General features: G+C 41.0%; 1 protein-coding gene across 1 annotated transcript; it reads left to right on the plus strand.

Moving 5' to 3' along the window:
* Positions 1-2,784: 2,784 nt before the first annotated feature.
* On the plus strand, positions 2,785-18,450 carry LOC139129622 (short transient receptor potential channel 4-like). Its single transcript, XM_070695283.1, has 14 exons — positions 2,785-3,250; positions 5,535-5,722; positions 7,491-7,612; positions 8,435-8,542; positions 8,758-9,162; positions 9,371-9,558; positions 10,787-10,989; positions 11,625-11,764; positions 12,765-13,381; positions 14,250-14,445; positions 15,822-15,998; positions 16,573-16,614; positions 17,191-17,312; positions 17,822-18,450. The coding sequence occupies exons 2-14, from the start codon at positions 5,539-5,541 to the stop codon at positions 18,360-18,362; spliced, it is 3,045 nt and encodes a 1,014-aa protein (XP_070551384.1). The 5' UTR covers positions 2,785-3,250; positions 5,535-5,538; the 3' UTR covers positions 18,363-18,450.
* Positions 18,451-19,773: the final 1,323 nt, after the last annotated feature.

Raw genomic sequence — 19,773 nt, forward strand, 5'->3', positions numbered from 1 at the left:
TGCACCTTTACTTAAAATTTCAATAATCCGATAAACTTTCAATATATCAATATAAACATTTAAATTTGCTGTAGTAATGACTTTACTTGTGCCGTAGGGTGCTGTAATTTCACACACGGACCAATAATTTTAAGTTCTGCCAACATTTCCAAAACCAGTTACTTACTGCGAGGGCGAATACGTCAACAAATGTTCTGCACACGGTACTCTGCGCCCTTAATTGCATGTCAAATTTGTCAGTTATTGAGGCGACAAAAATGGCTACATCATAAAATGTATTAATATTTACAATCATAACATTTAATAAATTATTAAATTGATTAACGGTCTTTACTTGTTCAGTACAAGCGCATTTGAACGGAATTCTAAAGGCCCGTGGTTGTGGTTTGTGTCTATTAACTATCTTACAATACTTATCAACGTGACATGCAGTACAGATACTCCCTGTTGAAGTTGAGCCTGTGATAACACGAGTCACCTTAGTTTGTGACAATGGGTTTCAACATATGCCCTGGAAGACTGCGCACGCAAATATCGTGTTTGTGTCCATTGTTTCGGCATGGGCCATTGATGTCTATTTTGCAAAGGGTCTCAGAGGTGACCCCCTTCCCTCCCCCGCTCTCCCCCACGAAGTTGGCGAGTCTTTTCATCTCTGTTGTGTCTGCTCTTTTCACAACCATTCGCGCCGGAGTACTGACAGATGTCTTCTACAACGCAACAGTGAAGATACCGCCATCACGCTACACGCACCGTTGATAATTTTATAGTTTTTTTTTTTAAACTGCTCATCGACTTCTAATTACTCTAAAATGCCTTAAGCTTGTTGTTTGTATTACAGTGCGCATATAAAACCGTTAGGCTAGTGTGCCAGTTATGCTAGCGCTCAGAGTGTAGGAATGCGATGCACTCAGTCGTTTGAATGCTATGAAAAGACAGTTGTCGTACAGATGTTGACACAGCACAAACAAAGCACCATTGACTTGTACTCTCTCCCGTTTTCCTCGGTGACAACGTTTGAAAGTGTCGGCGTGGCCTCGTTTTAGAGAAGGGGGAAAGCGACCTCCTTACGGGCCACTCTTCAACACTGTCTTATCCGTTCTTCCCCTATGCATTATTTGATATGAATCCTCTTTCATCTACGTGGTCCTACCACCATGACCACAGAGGTTGTAAAGTGAAGACTTTGAATCCCCCTCCATTGAATGGTACGGCTTGCTAATTGGACATTTCCGGTGTGCGTAACAACAGTAGTGGGTGGAGGGACTGTGGCCTTACTCTATATTTGAGAAGGAGACTTTTGCATGGCTCCACTAGGGGGACATAGCAGGCAGCAATTGGTCATCTTGATGAAGAAGCAGGACTCCAGGAGGCTCGTTTTAGCACCGATATTGTCAAAATTAGAGGTTTTCTTCGTCCCTTACATTGAAATTCCGAGCGTACCGTGTAAAATATCGGGGCAGAGGCATTTTGAACTCTACGTTTTCTTTGCGTTCCCGAAGTCTGAACCAACGACATAATGTCGAGTCTGCAGGATTCGACATATTATGGTGAGCTATATGTAAGAAGAGACAAGGCCGACAATTTTTATCACACTCAAAAAAACTCAGTATTCTAGATAATGTCGACCTCAACTGCTTCGTAAATTTGTCAAGTCATTATTTTCCAGACAATCTAAAAATTCTTATTTGAAGTCAAGGCAAGTACAATGGATCACCGCTAGGAGGAAGAATGACTTCTCAGTGTAGTTTTATCAAGGCACGTCGTCTGTCATAGCTTGTATCACCCTTCAAGTCGAGCTCAAAATATGAATATTTATACTTACAGATGTCTAGAGGATGCACGCTTCAAGGAGATTTTTGTAATAAATTTTACTTGTAACGTACAATGCGCCTCGGGTGACCATATATTAGGACTCTTAAACTTTTACAATTCTTTTCTGATTTACCACGTGGGGGCTCACTTTAAAGCTTTTGGCAAGAGAAAATTTGTCACCTTCTTAGTTTTTCGAAAGTTAAACATTTTATTTTTCCCAGTAGAGTTCGCACAGGGATGGTGGCCATTTTGAGTTTGAAATAACGGCAAGGCTTCGGTAATTTGTGTCACTGGTACCAAAATTAGCAATGTGACTCCGAATTTTTATTTTTGATTTTGAAAGAGAATAGTTGAAATATTCACTGAGGTAAGTTTTAGCAAACGAGTAAGTCTTTCTCTATCGAGGCGCATACTACCTTAATGGTATTATGTTATTGTAACTATTGACTCAACCAAGTGCTCTGGTCATTGTTACTTGGTACTTGTTGACATTATATACAACCAATGCCTTGGCACAATAGTGAGCGAAGGCCGAATGACATCGCACATCCTCCGGCACGTCGTGTTGGTTGAAACCACCGATGCTGCAACCTCGTTTTGTGGAGGAACCGTGTTTTGAACTGAGTTAACAGCCTAGCCAAGAGACACTGCGGCCCTGGCGTGTACCAATTGATGTCCACGCCCCTACAATACATCACTCCCTGGTGCGCCCTCTGGTGCTTCTAGACATGATACATCCCGAAGCGTAAAATCCAAATAGTCGCCAGAAAAGAAACAAAACAGGAGCTCGTTTCATACAAGTTTTGTTGAAATTAGTGTAGCATGATTGCCAGTGGCGTTTCTATTGCAACTCCTGTCCTCTTTCAAAGCCATTGTGTACGTCCAATACACCACATACCTATTCAAATGTCTTTCATCAAAACATTGTGTCAAGAGGTTATCCTTTTACGCTTGCTTTATCCCGTCCTGGTTCAGTACACCACTTTCTCTAGCTATTTACATACCGTCCGGCCAAATACTCCTGACACGGACCGCGTTTTTTTTTTCTTTCAAGCCCAGTCACCGATTTCCACGGCACAGTCCAGTTTTAATTGCCGAGGAAACACACACACACGCCACCTTCGATTCAAGAGCGAGGGTGTCATCTTTGGACAGATCCAGTGACGTCATCAAAGGATAACAAGACTGGGTGTCAGCTATTTACTTTTCCAGTCGAGTAGACCTTCGTTCCGTGGCAGAGTTATTGGAGGGTATACTCAGTATCACAAACTAGCAGTTGGTGAGACGACGTTGCAGCGCTCGACTCCGTCCGTCGGTCAATTCGCATGGCAAATTGAATCTTAGCAAAAACCTTAAGTTAGAAAACTGTGTCATCCGATGCCAATGGTGGAGGTCGTCGTCTGGAAGTGAACCGTGGCCGCCATCCCTTGTCAGACAGGTAAGTTAACATGGTCCATCCGTCGACTAATTTGACTAATTCCCACTTAACTGGTGTCTTTCAACTTTATAGACTTTAGCTTCATGGAAATCCAAGCACGGTACCTGGATGGTTCAGCAAATATCACGCTACCCCATCCCCCGTGTTCGCTAAACTTCCTTTTGTGACAGACCGAACTAGTCGTGGCGTTTGGGGTGGAAATGTGACTTCAACGTTGCTGAACAACTAAATGTGAGCAGGCATGAAAGCAAAACTGACTTGACATGTCGTTGGACAAAAACCAAAATATTAAACGTTGTGGGAGTTCCCAAAGCCTACAACCCCAGGGGCAACCTCTCTCTTCATTCAGATCCAAATGCCAATATCGTGCAATTCAAGGTGTCGCTCTCAACTCAAGGCCTTGCAACGCCAGAGCATTCACGTGACGCCATGGCGACTGAAAATTAACTGAGTCTAGACACAATGGTTGCATCCCCTATTTATCATATGGTGACCATCGACACTGAGAATGGCCGCCACACTATATCCATGGCCATGCCATTGAATACACCGACCCATCGCCAGGTCACTCAACACTTCCGGCGCCTTCAGTGATCCCAAGCAGCTTCTTGTACACCGTGGGAACTCCGGAGGCCTGCCGTACTTATATCGTGAACCGGGCCATTTTGTCTTTCTGATAGCGGAGATGGACGGTACCGTGCAAGCAAGTGGGCGTAACGCAAAGTCCGGAATACACATGTAAAAGCAAAATATAAAGTTTGCAATTTTGACGACATAATTTTGCAAGGTAGAAAGTCCAAAATCCCTTGTATAAAGTCATCTGAAAATCATTCGATATATACACGTCATCAATGTCGACATAGGAGCATCATACGAGTGCATATCATAGTACAGACTCTGACAATCTCCTTAAAATATAACGCCCCTTGGCCGATACTTAAAATGAATATCTTGAGATCACTGAACGCTGAATGATCGCCGATTGTTTGTTTAACTGATTTACCTCTTTTTGCCGTCGCACGCTTGATGTACTGAGAAAATGAGACATTCTCTGCGTTGCTTGTAGTCCATCGGAGTATGACGAGAAACGACATAATAGCAAGTGTAATGCATTGATCTCAAATTGTCGTTCATTGAAATCCTATAGAATCCGCATATCATTGCCCGAACTTCTTGGCTTTCTTCTATCACTGAGGAGACAATGAGCATGTCATCATTTGGGAGAGAACGTTGGAGTCGAGTCATCGAATTTAGAATAACTCCCCGGAGACAGCTGCCTGTCACGTGATCATCTTGATTGTTCGCAAGAAACTTTTCATTCAGAAGCACATGAACCACGAAATACCCTGAAACCTTAATAAAATAAATTCATTTGACAATCTCAAACACAGCCTAGCATTGTGTTACATGTGATCTTGCTATGCGAGACACTTTACGCGTGACCCGCCACACTAACATCGACTAATTATTGTGTAGCCCGTTATTTGTATGGCAAGCTCAGTCTTGATATTTCGTGACGGGCATATTCTCATCACCGACATCTGTCGCCAAAGAAACGCAGGTCATACATAGCCCTCACGGCTCGCAAGTTAAAGCGCAGACTACTTGGGTCTACAGTATTCAATGGATGCTATGTTGTTAAATACGTGTTGTCAAATGTTTTGAACAATAGTTGGATGATTTGATTGATAGCACAGCTAGCGTTCCCAGCCCAAGGCCGTCTAGAAAACCCCGGAGTCCGTGGCACAACTCACCCTACAATTATTTCTACACGGAACGATAACTTCGGTAGTGATTGCTTAAAAAATTAGTTGTCCGAAATAGGGGTCAGTGAACTTTAAGAAGGCGTACCCGCAGCTGGTGATCAACAAGTGGTCGAAGACGGTATGTGTGACAAATAGACGTTTTCGATTGTTAAAAGCGCGCGCGTGTAAGTTTGGGTGTAGTTTTTTACCCATGTACGAAGAATTTTGGTTCAGTCACCACATCAAAATATACGGTGCTTGGCATTTTTCACGCTGTGTCTCAGAACTAGACAAATCCACTCTTCTTATTTATGTTATCAACTTCGGCTGCTCAACCTTGTTTGTTGATGTCAAGCTCTGTGTTTAACGACAGCCGACCAAAACTAAGGTCACTTTCGCCAACCCCCTTCTAAACTTCATGATAAGTGCATTTCGACTGATGTATATGTTCATCTATCTCTTTGTCTGCCACCCTCTCTCTACTTGTCTTTTTATTCTCCATCTTTTCTATTTTGCTGTTTTCACTTTCGTTGATTCAGGATAATGGACGTGGAGGAGGTGGAACTGACGAACAGTGTGGAGCAATTGTTTCTATCTGCCATCGAACGTGGAGACGTGCATGCTGTCAAGCACGCCTTGGAACACCGCAGTTTCTCTAATAACGCCCTGAGCGACGCCAGCAGTGGACAAGATGCTATGCAAATAGCCCTTGAAAATGGACATATAGGTAGGTCAGGTGTGAAAATATCACCTATCATATCATACCAGTATATTGACAGCGCAAATACAGCGATCTGATAGGTCGAGGCGCGAAAAGAACCGTGCCACGGCTGGCATACGCGCGAGTTCTCAGCTTGAGGAAAAATCCGTTTTTGACATTCCATGCCAGAATTTCAATATACTGTTATGATACAATAGCAATAAATCACACCCAGCGACGGTATACCACTCGATTTTGACCAGTTCACTCCATATGTGCACTCGCTATCGCTCGTGCATATATGTCGTGAACTGGTCAAAATCTCGTGGTATACCGTCGCTGGGTGTGCTTTATTGCTTAATTGTAAGCTACTGTGCACATATACACGACAAGGCTATAGCTGCGAGTTCAAGCAACCTACAACGCTGCATTTAGGTGTCACTTGTATCATATCAGGCGAAACAAGTCAATTTTATGTCATATTTTATTGTTTTACAATTTAATCATTTCATAACTATTGCTCTTATAAGACTGTACTACGTTGAAAGATACATGTACTCATGCCATATATCTTGTATGAAATTACGGTAATGAGCACGTATAAAGGGCAAATTTACAACTTTTGCCTTTAATGCCTTTTAGGCCTGACTTACTAGCATCTTACGACAGCCCTCTGTCTGTCAGTCAGTCTGTCAGTCAGTCTGTCTGTCTGTCTGTCTGTCTGTCTGTCTGTCTGTCTGGTCTCTCTCTCTCTCTCTCTCTCTCTCTCTCTCTCTCTCTCTCTCTCTCTCTCTCTCTCTCTCTCTCTCTCTCTCTCTCTCTCTCTCTCTCTCTCTCTCTCTCTCTAAGAGTTAGGCTTAAAAAAGATTAATGTGTTTTGGTGAAACATTTTATCTATTTTCTTTCATAACAGATAATCGAAACGCAGCATCGCAGTCAAGTTTACTGCCTAGGAGGAGCTCATATATATATATATATATATATATATATATATATATATATATATATATATATATATCAGTGAATTTAACGCATATTTTGTAATTCCAAATTTCACTAATCTTATATACACAAGCTAATTTTTCGAGTTTCTAAAAAGAGGTGGCCGGAAGTAAATACTGTCACTGCAATTTTAAAAACGAATGCGACTTTCAAGGCCATAATATCTATCTACCTCTATGCATGGAGGTAGCTCCTTGGGGAAAATTGACGTCAAAGCTTTCTAGCAAATGTAAAGCTGCACTCTGTGACTTTCAACGCTCCAGTAGAGAATCACAGGGGTGGGGCATTTAAATGCTATAGTACGCGGCTAGTGTGGCCTGACACCAATATTTTACACACATTAAGTAAGCCAACGTTTTTCAGTTCTAAGAAGGAGCGTGATCGGACCTCTACAACTGGACAGAACTCTACTGTGTCCCAATTATTTTGCATGCAAACCATTGTGTAGTACCCGCATCGTACAAGCGGAGTCATACGTCACTGCGACGAGAGTACCCGGATGTTGGCATAACTTGTGACCATAGAGTGTTGATGATTGATCGTGGAGGGACTATGTGGCTCGTCTTTCTTTTGGATAAAAATAACCGGTACCCGGATGTTGTTGGCACAACTCATGACCATTGAGTGATGATGATCGATCGTGCTTCTTTTGAAAAATCAATATCCCGTGTTTCATATGTACATGAAATACAAATATCAGATGAATTCAACCTTTGGTGATCCCATAATGACTGTCATTGTAAATGTCTTCGTTTTAATTTGCTTAATGTGTTTTAACTATATTTCATTACAGAAATTGTGAAAGTCTTACTGCATCACGACGTGTGTGTCAAAGACTCATTGCTACGCGCTGTTGATCTCCAGTTTTACAAAGCCGTGGAGGTGATATGCAATTTTTCAAAGACACTGATGAAGGTTTGCTTCTCTTCCTTTTCTTTCCTGAGTTCTTGTTATCTATTAAGGTAGTATGCGCCTCGAAAGTGAAAGACTTAAACTTTTGCTCAAACTTTCCTTAGGGAATCTTTCAACCACTTCATTTCAAAATCAAGAATAAAAGCCGGGGGTCACCGTGCAAATTTTGGTACTACAAGAACAAATAATCCAAGATTTGCCGATTTGTAAAATTCAAAATGGCCGCCATCCCTGTGTCAAGTCTTTGGAGAAAAATAAAATGTTCGACTTTCAAAAAAAAAAAACAAACAAAGCTGGTAAAAAGTTTTCTTACACCAAGTAAAGCAGAAAAGAATTGAAAAAAATGAAATTCCTATTGTCTCTCCCCGAGGCGCGTTCTACCTTAATACCCAGTGGTAATAACATAAAAGTTGAAGAGAAACAAATTTTACTCTAGGTTTATGTAGAATACATGATGTCCATGTTTTTGAAATTGTTCCCTTTCACTGCATTAGACGGCATTTGGTGATATTTGAATGGCATTTGGCATGGACAAGGAAAAGGAGAATGAAAGATGGTTTTAGCAGTCATCACGTGGGTTGGTACATGCGTTGCGTGCTTTTGATATGAAATACCAATCACTTTAATTGGTTTGCCATTAAACTGATCAAATATTGTCGTGGCGCACATTGAATGCCACACTCCGAACAGTGGTGGCGCTATAACAAGGGCTCACACCAGACACATGAATCCCCTCTCAAGTCACGATGAGTTGCAATCATCAGTGATCGAAAATTCAGGGCTAGCTAGATTAACCCTATCTCGCTCTGTGTCTCACCATTGCAGAGGAAGGGTTTGGATATCATCAACTCACGTTCAGATAACGAGGACTTCCACCCTGTGATGACACCCGTCATGTTGGCCGCTCACCACAATGACTATGATATCATCAAAGTAAGTGCACACGAATAAGTGATGTAATTGATAATGTTTATTCACGTTGACCGGGTTTCCATAACCAAAAAAAGAACTGTATTTATTCCTCGTTCACTACCACTTTGTTCAATTTTTCTAACACGTTCGATGCACTCTTAGGGAAAACGGTTGTTAAAAATATTAGTTTGTGTAATCTTTTGAAATAATGTTCATCACATTTGCTCCTTTTCCAGCTTCTCTTGTCGTATGGTGCGACACTTGAAGACCCAGAAACAGCGACCGTAGACGTCACAGAGAAACGCACACTACAGCACTCCGTGGGGACACTTCTCGTCTATAGAGCCCTCGCTAGTGAAGCCTTTATCACGTTGACCGAGGCTGACCCCATCAACAGGGCGTTCCTGCTCTGCGAGAAACTGCGAAAGCTAGGGGAGAGGGAGGTCGAGTTCGGGGACGATTTCACAGCCCTGCAGAAACAGTGTGAGGTGTTCGCCGCCGAGCTCTTGGCCCAGGCACGTAACAGCGATGAGACCACGGCCATCCTGACGTACAACCCGAAGGAACTGGCAAATACAGGGAAAGTCAATGTTGACATCCCTCATAAATGCTTTGAAGCGGTTATTTACCAGCAGAAGAAAGTAAATAAAATACCAATCGCATTTCGCATACCTTTTCGCATACGGTGGCCTTTAAAAGCATATTTCTATATTCCGTCGGTCTTGAATTATAACACTTACCAACAAAAATGTTGAATGAATATACCTGAAAGAAGTGTAATGTTGCAGTAGATTTATTTCATGACAGGATTTTCCTTACTCTAATTTGTATTTTTTTTCTTTTTTCAAGTTCATGGCGCATCCATACTGCCAACAGTTCTTGATAGAACGATGGTATCATGGCCTGGCAGACTGGAGGGAGAGAGGGTTGTTCCTGAAACTGTTACTAAGCAACGTCATCATGTTGTTCTGTCCAATCCTGTCGCTGGTCTACATTCTGTGTCCGCACGAGAGGATCATCAAGTTTTTCCGAATAGCGTGAGTATAGTAAATGAAAACAAAATGCGCAAAAGTATTTGCTGAACAAGAAAGACTTGCCCATTTCAGCGATATCCCGGATGCCTAGCTCTTTGAATTCTTATCCAGCGCAGTAAATGAAAACGAAAATCTTTTTGGCGCCGTTGACCCAGCCTGACCTGACGTTTGGATAATTTTTTGCAAAGCGCGGGAAACTACAGCACAGACTCGGATGTCTTTTGTAAATGTTGCTTGCATGTTACAATAAACACGATTGGAAATATTTTGGGTTTATAGGATTTTGAAAAGTTTGTCAAAAATTATTGAAAAATAAGGCACCAGACCATAATTTGTCGCTACAGACTAAGGTTTTAACCACTACTTTGTTTGACTGCTGATAGTACATAGTAAACTCTCCTATTTTGCTAAACTGTCATTTTCATTGTGTGGTAGATGTTCAGGAAACTAAGGTATTTCATACTTTTGAAGTTAGTACCTCAATAAGGCAAAGTAAAATAGTTAAAATTGTATTTTTTTATTCTATCTACTTAAAAAATACAAGGAGTTCAAGTAGCTGGTGAAATATTTGTATTAAAAAGATATTTTGAAATTGAAAAGTTGAAAATGTCTAAAAATTGTTCATGACAACACTACCTTATATTTTCAAGGCCACCTTGACATGACCCTCTATTTTTCAAGGCCACCTTGGACATGACCCTCTATTTTTCAGGGCCACCTTGGACATGACCCTCTATTTTTCAAGGCCATCTTGAACATGACCCTCTATTTTTCAAGGCCACCTTGGACATGACCCTCTATTTTTCAGGGCCACCTTGGACATGACCCTCTATTTTTCAGGGCCACCTTGGACATGACCCTCTATTTTCTCAAATTACCAAAACTTGGGGAATTGACAAAACAATAATGACAATTTCAAAGAAAACAATAGGATCTGTCATTTTGAAATGGTAGAAATCTATTTATTGTGCAAATTTATCAAAAGTGTCGGGTACCCTATAGCTGAAAGTTACAATACTACAGATTACCCTCAAAAATATGTGAATTGCAAAAACAGAAGAGTAGATGAGCTTAAATTTACTGAATAAACCAATATTACTACAATATCCTATTATCCCAAAACATTTCCAATCGTGTTAATATTTGACTCAATGTCCTAGATCTTCAACGTCCCGTTATTTTTCAATCCAGTTCTGACATAGTAATCTAGTTTTCCTTTCCTTTTCCATAGATACGTGAAATTCTTGATGCACACAGGATCGTCGATTTGGTTTGTCCTTCTGATATTCATATCGTTATTTCGAATCGACGACCTGATCACTAGGGGGCAGTCTTCAAATCCCATAGATCCGTTGGAAAACGCCGTCATCAGGGACAGCACACGTGGTAGGACCCCGACAGTAATTGAATGGATCATGTTGGCTTGGATTATTGGTAAGTGATGGGCTCGGTTGATTCGGAGATGTATTCTAGACTGTTACAATGCATCATAGTTTAACATTGATGAATTTCTACAGAGACCTCCAACCTCCGCTTATTCCTTTCTGAGGACACTTTAACTTGGCCAAGTTGTGTATTTTTTTCATAACATTTGCCTGTCCGATATTGCATCGAGGGACTTCTTAAGAAATGTGTTAATATGACTTTTGTCTAAAGTGTAAGCGTCGTAATAATATCAGCAATACGACATCAAAACTAGTCCAATAATGAGTGTCATTCAAGGTGAATAAATAATTTACAGGTCCAAAGAGTAAATAGAAAATGACAATGGCCACGAAGCACGTACTCAACGTTGTCTAAGCAAAAAAATTAACATGAAAAATTATGCGATTTTTATTTCCTTGGTAATTGAGAGCATTCGGCATAGTGTAGGCATGCCTACTACTTTATGTTCCAACTCATTTCAGCAGAAAAGAAGGTAGTTGGCTTTTTAAACGAGAATATAAAAAAGATTATTAATGTTTGATGCTGCCATTGTCGTTTCAAAAAGAAGCCGACAGTTTCAAAAGCAGTAAAACTTGTTATGGATGTTCAGCGTTTGTTTTACAAGATTGAATCCGTTTTTACAGGAATGACGTGGCGGGAAATTAAACAAGTGTGGAATGAAGGCCTGAAGAAATATTTGACCGACTCGTGGAACTTCATGGATTTTTTGTCACTCGCCTTGTACTGGATGTCCTACACGTTGATGCTGATTTCATGGCTCAGGGTGAGTACCTGCCAATTCTATTATCCTTGTTCTTTGGCGCCATATTCAAACGAACCTCCTTTTGGTCGCAGCGGGAACGAAAGTCCCGACTTTGGTTACTGCACAGTCTGTGGTTACTGATTACCATACAAACTGTTGCCTGCCACGTCCGAATCAGCAGTTTGTCGTCCTTGTGTACAATCGTAGAAAAATAATATTTGCGCATAATGTTGTTTTTTGTTCTTAACTACAGTATAACTCAGCAGTTTGATAAAATCGCGCGTGAAATTAAAGTGTTTCCGATTCAAAAAATGTCGCTTTTTGTGTGTATACTTGATTGGGGCTGTGCATCTGCTTAAAACCAACGTAAACATCTGGAAGTGGAGTTTAAAACAGACGGTCGAGGTTTACACGAACTCTTTCGCCATCAAAATAAAAATAAATCTGGGTTTACCGTTTAAACTTGTATTATAAGAGAAAGAAATTGCCTAAAATTCCTTTTATTTACAATTATAATTTCTCATTTCAATTCTATGGGAAAAGCTATCAATATTCGATCACTATAAAAACCAGACGGTGAAAATTATATTGCTGCACGAGCTTCAAAATTTATCCGCACTCTGTATATGTAGAAAAATTGTACACTCAATCGTAAACATTTGAGAGTCCGACTATTACAGTGTGCTCGTTTTACCTGCACGGGAGGGGGGGGGGGGGGCGTCAGAACTCTGCTCAAGGTTGCCATAGACTAGACCCCTGCCAGCGATGTAAACACTGTATCTATGGCATACGTTGGCGACTAGTGAAAGTAAAAACATGTTTGTTAACAATGAATATTATGAAATGTAATGTTGCAGCTACGTTGACGTACTGCGTTATGCATGAAATGAATTTTTTGTAAAAGAGAAAGTCGCACACGCGCAGTTGCGATGACGCCTACCCCATAATCAAGAAACGGAAGGGGGACACACAACACGTATACATCGCTCAGACTCACAACTAATTTTTTCTGATTCTCCAGTGGCGCCAAGCCTACCAAGAACTTGCGTTCGGTGGCGGATCGACAAGAAACAAGAGGATGGTTGACTACGACGAGAATCCGGCAGCCAACAATACAGTTCAAGAGCTGAAGCAGTACATCGATCTCGCAGTCAGCGAGATCTTGCAGAACACCAGCGCCATACACGGCGGGCAGCTGCGCAAATTCGCTGAGAAGATAATAGAGACGATGGATAGCCTTTCGCCGGACGACAGCAGCACGAACGATCTGCTCTCGGAAACCGACACAGTAGCCGACATATTGTCCAAATTCCAAAATGAAAACACCATCGTTGAATCCCGCCTGTACTGGAATTCTTACGATCCGGACTTGGTGGTCGAAGCTCTCTTCTCAGTAGCCAACATACTGACTGTACTGCGCTTGATAAACATTGTCGTCATCAGTAAACAGGTCGGGCCGCTTCACGTCTCGCTCTGGGGGATGTTCAACGACATTGCCAAGTTCTTGGCCATCTTCTGCTTCGTCCTGATGGCCTTCACCATGGGCATCACCCAGCTGTATAAATTCTACTCCACCTTGAGAATCATTGAATGCAATAAAAGTGGCGGTGAAAGTTCGTGTCAAAGAGGTTTCACAAGGTCAGTATGATGGTTGATTAAACTAGACTGGAAGATCCGTCGCTCGAGGGCGCTCTCTACGCTCCCCATCTGGAGCGTCCTCGAGCGACGGGATCTTTCTCAGACTATGTTTAGGTCAAAAAATAAATTGTGCTGTTCCGATAACATGGTTTTCAAAAAAAGGGTGGGTAGGTCGGCCGGATTTTTTTTCCCAAATTATTTTTAGTTTTAAATATGCATTTTCATGGGTTCAGGGGAGTCAAACACTGGCCACAACATTTCCAGAAAAATGTATCATCATGTAAAAGGGAAAAAAAACATTAAAGACATCCTCGTTCAAGCAAAATCAAATACCAAATAACGAACTCGTGATTTTACGGGTTTTTTTCTTTCCTTTTTTTACTTCCGTGTTTACATAGTTCTAAAAACGATTAGTGTCGGCACGTCAAAAACAGGGTAGGTTGGGTTATTGAAACAGCACATTTTTTGTTCGGCCTTACACCTGCTGGCATATTTCGAAGGGCTTGGTTGACTCACTTGGACCGGGGAATCATGGGGAATGGCATGTGCAGGAAAATAAGAGAAATCACCGTTTATGAACAGAAGCAAACCTATAATCAAAGCATGATATCTGTAGCGAAAACGCAACCTACATTATTTTGCTGTTGTATTGAAAATCCTCGAGTCAGCCTCTGAAACTTTAGGGATAATTACAGTCGTGATTTTACAGAGAAAAATATCAGACATCAAAGCATTGATTTTGAAACGAACGATCCAATAAAAGTCAGGCTAACTTCAACACAAGGGCAATAAACTGGTATTTTGACGTGTACACAAAATAATTTTCCTTCGGGAACTTTGCTAAAATCGGCCAAAAACTATTTTACAGTTTCACCAACACTCTTCGAGCGCTCTTTTGGAATCTGTTCGGATACATACAACTCAACGATCTGGAGACGAACGCTAATCACGTGCTCACCGAGGGAATTGGCGAATTTGCCTTCGCTATGTACCACGTCCTTGGCATTATCATCTTGCTCAATGCTTTGATAGCTATGATGAGTAACACCTATACCAGGATAGAGGTAAGGGAAGGTTGATGTCCTAAACGCGCACATGACAAACAAAACTCATTATAATTTGGAGAGGGTAGGGTTTTGGATTTTCGTTGTCAAAGTCTCACTGACTACCTGCAACGGTAACGCCATGGAAACTGTCACGGTGCGTCACATGCCCCAGACGACGACGAGAGAGATTATAAACAATCACCATTTACATGATGCTCTGATATGTTTGGTGCTCAAAAAGCTGCAAGGTGCTTCATCTTAAGCTTCGAAACAAAAATCATATTCGTATTTTGGCCTTTTCTCATCATTGGAGCTGGAGAGAAAGGTGTTAGGTCAAGTCATGACGAGTTTCGTCCTGCAGTGGGACTTCGAGGTGAGAGCTTCAGGGCGCCCTCACAGTTCATGTGATGATCTCTCTTGTTTAATAAATTGCATGGCTTCATCGAGTAGGGATGTTTTCAGTTATGTTTCATACAATTAGCGCATGATGTTCATTCGCATTATATGATTTCTGAATTACTTAAGTACTGACTTTTACGCATTTATGCAAAACCATTCAAAGCTAAATACTACAGGGTTACATAATATTTATTTCGTTAACCCTTTGAGCGCCAACGTCAATTTTTCTCACCTTTATAAAATATACCACAGTCAATTTGCCAAAATTTTGATAAAAACCTGGAGCCAATAAGAGATGGTGTCCATTTGGTTTAAATTATAAAAAAATCAGAAAAAATCATACAAGATGGGTAAAATGTGACAGTAAAATTTCGGTAGGAAAAATTACAGCACTTAAAAGGGTTAACGTTGGAGAAATATGACCTTTTTGGGGGAAGCGTACGTATAAGGCCTTTGCGGCTGCTAGTTCACCTATTGACACACTAAATTATTACCAACTTACTTCCTTTTAACTATCTTTCTTGATCATGCTACGAGTAACTCAGCTCCTATCACAAATAAGTGCCGTAATTTTCAGCTAAATTCCGACATGGTCAAAGACAGTAGAAGCAAAACGCTTTCGTAATTTCCATGGAATGGTATGGCATGTATCGGCTCCCTCTATTGTGCCTATTCAATGATTCAATGTAATAAAAGCGTATCAGACATTATCGGCTTGGCTTGCGAACATGGACCGCCAAATCTTACAATTTCGCGAGGTTTAGTTTTCGTCTTATGTGAAGTGAAAGTCGGGTAAGGAAATAGATCTCTGTGTTGTAGCCTAGGGACAACGAAATGCGGTCTGAAATCTGAATGAGTAAAACGTCAGTGTCACGGTCGTCATGATTGAAACTGTCCGATTTGAACGTCATTCATGGGAACTAATTGTGAAAGTGCCACCCTTCGCTATATTCCGAATTTCCGTACCAACATTATAATCTTTTCCCGCGTTCCAGGAAAATTCTGACATGGAATGGAAATTTTCCAGAGCCCAGCTGTGGCTTAGCTACATCGAGAAGGGGACCACAGCGCCGCCACCGTTCAACGTCATCCCGAGTGTGAAAACTGTCTGGCGTTTCTTGGTTCAGCTGAAGTATATACTGTGTCCAAGCCAGCGAAAGAGGAGAAGCAAGGTAACCAAAAAATATGAGCCGACTCTGCGTATAACCACGGTCCCTCCACGTGGAGGGACCGTGGTATAACATGCAGCATCATACACATAGTGGTACTTGTGGGTAACTCGTTGTACCTGTACATGTATATTGATTATTTAAAAACTTATTCGCTATTGAAACTTTACTTCCTTTCTGAAATTTCGCCTTCTTCCAAATGTATTTTGCCTGGCAAACATAAGTCCCCGTACTTTCGCTTATGCAGGCTAATTGTTCCGAGTCCCATGCAGTCACCATAATCAAAAACATTCTTACAATGATTGGTTTGTGAAGTGAGCATAACCATACGTGACATACCTGTGTCATCCACTGAGTTATAGTGCTGGTGCACGCGTGAACTAACGGTCGCTCGTAAGAGACAAGACACATGAAATTGGATGTCTGCTGACAGCGTAGAGTTTACTTAAAATACATAGTTTTACTGTAAATTATTGTAACGAGACCTCAGCACAGTAGATTCGTCTACAGAGACTGGGCGCAATACTTCAATATCAGTACGGCTCGCCTGAGTGTTTCTTGTTTGTCATTTATTTAGAAAAGGAGAATTGAAAGAGAGAAAATAGAAGACAATTATGTGGTAAGTATCTAGACTTGCTCCAAGTCTGTGGCTTTATTAATATCAAAACATAATAAATTGAAGGAATAAACTTCAGCAGACTGTCAGGCTAGGTGGTAGAAGAGAAAGCAGAAAAAGTTAACAAGAATCTTGCAGGCTGTATCGATAGCATTGGTGCTGACACATTGTATGTTATGGTATACACGGTGTGAAAAATGCTGGTTCATTCCTATGTGCAGATCATTTTGGGTCAATATAGCGCCCTCATACGTCTGGAGGGCCACAGGAAGAGAAAGGGAAAAATCACCGTTTGTTTACTTTTTTTAAAAATGCGTTCAGATCAATACTAATTCAACGAAAGCATTGTATTTTCAACTGTTTCTGAAATCTAATAAACAAACTGATCCATGCGCCAATATCTCTGTCTGTCTGTCTCTGTCTGTCTGTCTGTATGTCTGTCTGTCTCTGTCTCTGTCTCTCTGTCTATGTCTGTCTGTCTGTCTCTCTCCCTCCTCTCTCTCTCTCTCTCTCTCTCTCTCTCTCTCTCTCTCTCTCTCTCTCTCTCTCTCTCTCTCTCTCTCTCTCTCTCTCTCAAAGACGATTTGTCACCAATTGGTAGTACGATACTGGGCAGAGCGAAGATCAGCGTCCAAGGAAGGAGAGAAATCAGTAACGCAAGCAGACATAATGAGACTCAAACAGGACATCTCCAGTCTCAGGTCAGAGATGATTTCTTTGTTGTTACCTTTGAAATACAAGTGAATGAAAATGCCCGCTATATATAAAGTACTTACTTTTACAGTAAAAATGTCAGGACAAAATTGGAGCGAAATGATTAGGCAAAGCGTCACATGAAGACTATATTACTTCGTACGTTGCCATGGGAAATATCGTTTTGCAAATGTTTGGGTAATTAACCTTGCTAATTGCTGCTTGTGCATTTGACGATTAAGATCTGTGCGTGTCACTTGATCAGGACACAAGGCCTAATGGATTGCTCGTTTGTGGTTTCATCTTTTCAGGCCTTTCTAGTAAACATAATTGTCGAAAGCATAGGTCATATATTTGCGCTCTATTTGAATTGAAAAAAAAAAACTGGAATGTAAATGAATGCCGATCTAAATTCTTTTAATTCATTTGACAACAACCATTATCGGTGCTGATATTTCCAAAGAGTCTAACGATGTTGCTAATCCCTAGATCAATATCTTCTCTGATATTCTAACAGATACGAGTTGTTGTCTGGTCAGCGCATGAACGAGAGATCATTCGTGGGTGTGGTGGACACTACAAAACAAACGTTGGGCAAGATACAGGATATCGAAACTGCTCTCGAAGAACGTCCTGTGCGAGAAAGAAAGTGCGTTGCCACGGAGGCAAATATCGGCGACGTCACAGAAACCGTCGACGTCGACGTACACAGTGACGACGCTGAGGGCGTCAGCGAAATGCCGACCGAGGGCGCCACTCCGGCTAATCAAGGGCCTGAAGAAGGCCCCGCTACAGCTGTAGTTCCTCTAGAGAGCAAGGTTGAATCTCAGGTGACAACGGAAGGTTTACTACCGGGGAATGAAGTAGGGGATACAGCAGAGAACGGTCTGGAGCATGAATCGGTTGAAGACGCAGATTATGTGCCACGCGAAGACGCAAATCTTACTTCGGATTCGGAATCCGAATCCGAATCTGGTTCTGACAATTTCTACGAGGTTTCAGCCGTGAGGAAGATTGATAAGTTTAAATACCCAATATGGTCTAGCATGTTTAAATAATGCCACAATACAATACAATACAATACAATACAATACAATACAATACAATACAATACAATACAATACAATACAATACAATACAATACAATACGGTACAATACGATACAATACAATACAATGCAAATACAATACTAACATAACAGTACTCTTAAGATTGGCCAAAATAGTGAGTTAGATCTGACCCATAGACTTTGTAATATCCAGTGTAATTTCTCTTTTCTATCTTGGTATAAAACTTAATAATATACATGTATTAAGTTTGGGTCAACTTTAACAAACCATGTAAGTTCAGTTTCACTGATCAAGAGATGTAATGTAAATTATTTTTAGCGTTTGTATTCGACAATCTTGCCAAGTTTACACCAAAATGTCAGAAATATTAAGTATGAACAATGATTAATTCATTTCCTATCTCGTAATATTTGACAGCATTGATGATTCAAAATTTGACTTCTTGTGTTTGTGTGTGTGTGTGTGTGTGTGAGAGAGAGAGAGAGAGAGAGAGAGAGAGAGAGAGAGAGAGAGAGAGAGAGAGAGAGAGAGAGAGAGAGAGAGAGAGAGAGAGGAGAGAGAGAGAGAGAGAGAGAGAGAGAGAGAGAGATGTGTACCGTTAACCTTGCTGGTATTACCACCAGATGTGGCGTACCGAAGTCATCCTAGCTAACCTGCCGAGTCGTGGCATCAAGCACACCGAGTCGTGTGGCCGTGCAGACGGCATCGGTGTAGCAAAACTGCCAAACAAACAAACACTGACAGATTGCTGGTCTCAGCAGATCTCAAAGGAAAATGAATAACATGATAGCCTCGTGGATATTGGATATTTGAAGTCCTATACAGATCAAATATTGGCATTTGCAATGTGATATTTGACTGACTATTTGTCAAGGACGGCAGTAGCTCGCCGTCAGCAACCAATCAGCATTAGCCTTCTGATAGACCCCAAATAGCAAATAAAATGTTTTTAAAGATTTTCTGCAATTTTTACGCACCAAATTAAACTCTTTTGTTTTATGCCCAAAGGATGTTTTTTAATTAATCTTCATTTCAACAATGAGAACTAACATAGTTTAATATTGTTACTAAAACAATCTGTAATTATTTCATTTTAGTGCGTCTCTTTGCCTATCTCTTTTTGGTATGTATGTATGGATGGATGGATGCATACATAATAAGCATGCATACATAAGATTATTATGCGTACTTAATAATCTTGAAACAGCATGACAGTAGTCACATTCAAAACTGAACCAAAGATGTAACTATAACAACCAGCTTTTTATACATACATATATACATGCATGCCGTGCGGATGCCCGCACGAGTAATGGTAGAAAGTGTGTGTATGCTTGCCATACGGGGCATGAAGCCCAAGCCTTGTTTACCACTGGACGGTCGTGCGTACCGTATATCT

Source organism: Ptychodera flava, chromosome 3, assembly GCF_041260155.1.
Source record: "Ptychodera flava strain L36383 chromosome 3, AS_Pfla_20210202, whole genome shotgun sequence".
Classification (NCBI taxonomy): Eukaryota; Metazoa; Hemichordata; class Enteropneusta; family Ptychoderidae; genus Ptychodera; species Ptychodera flava.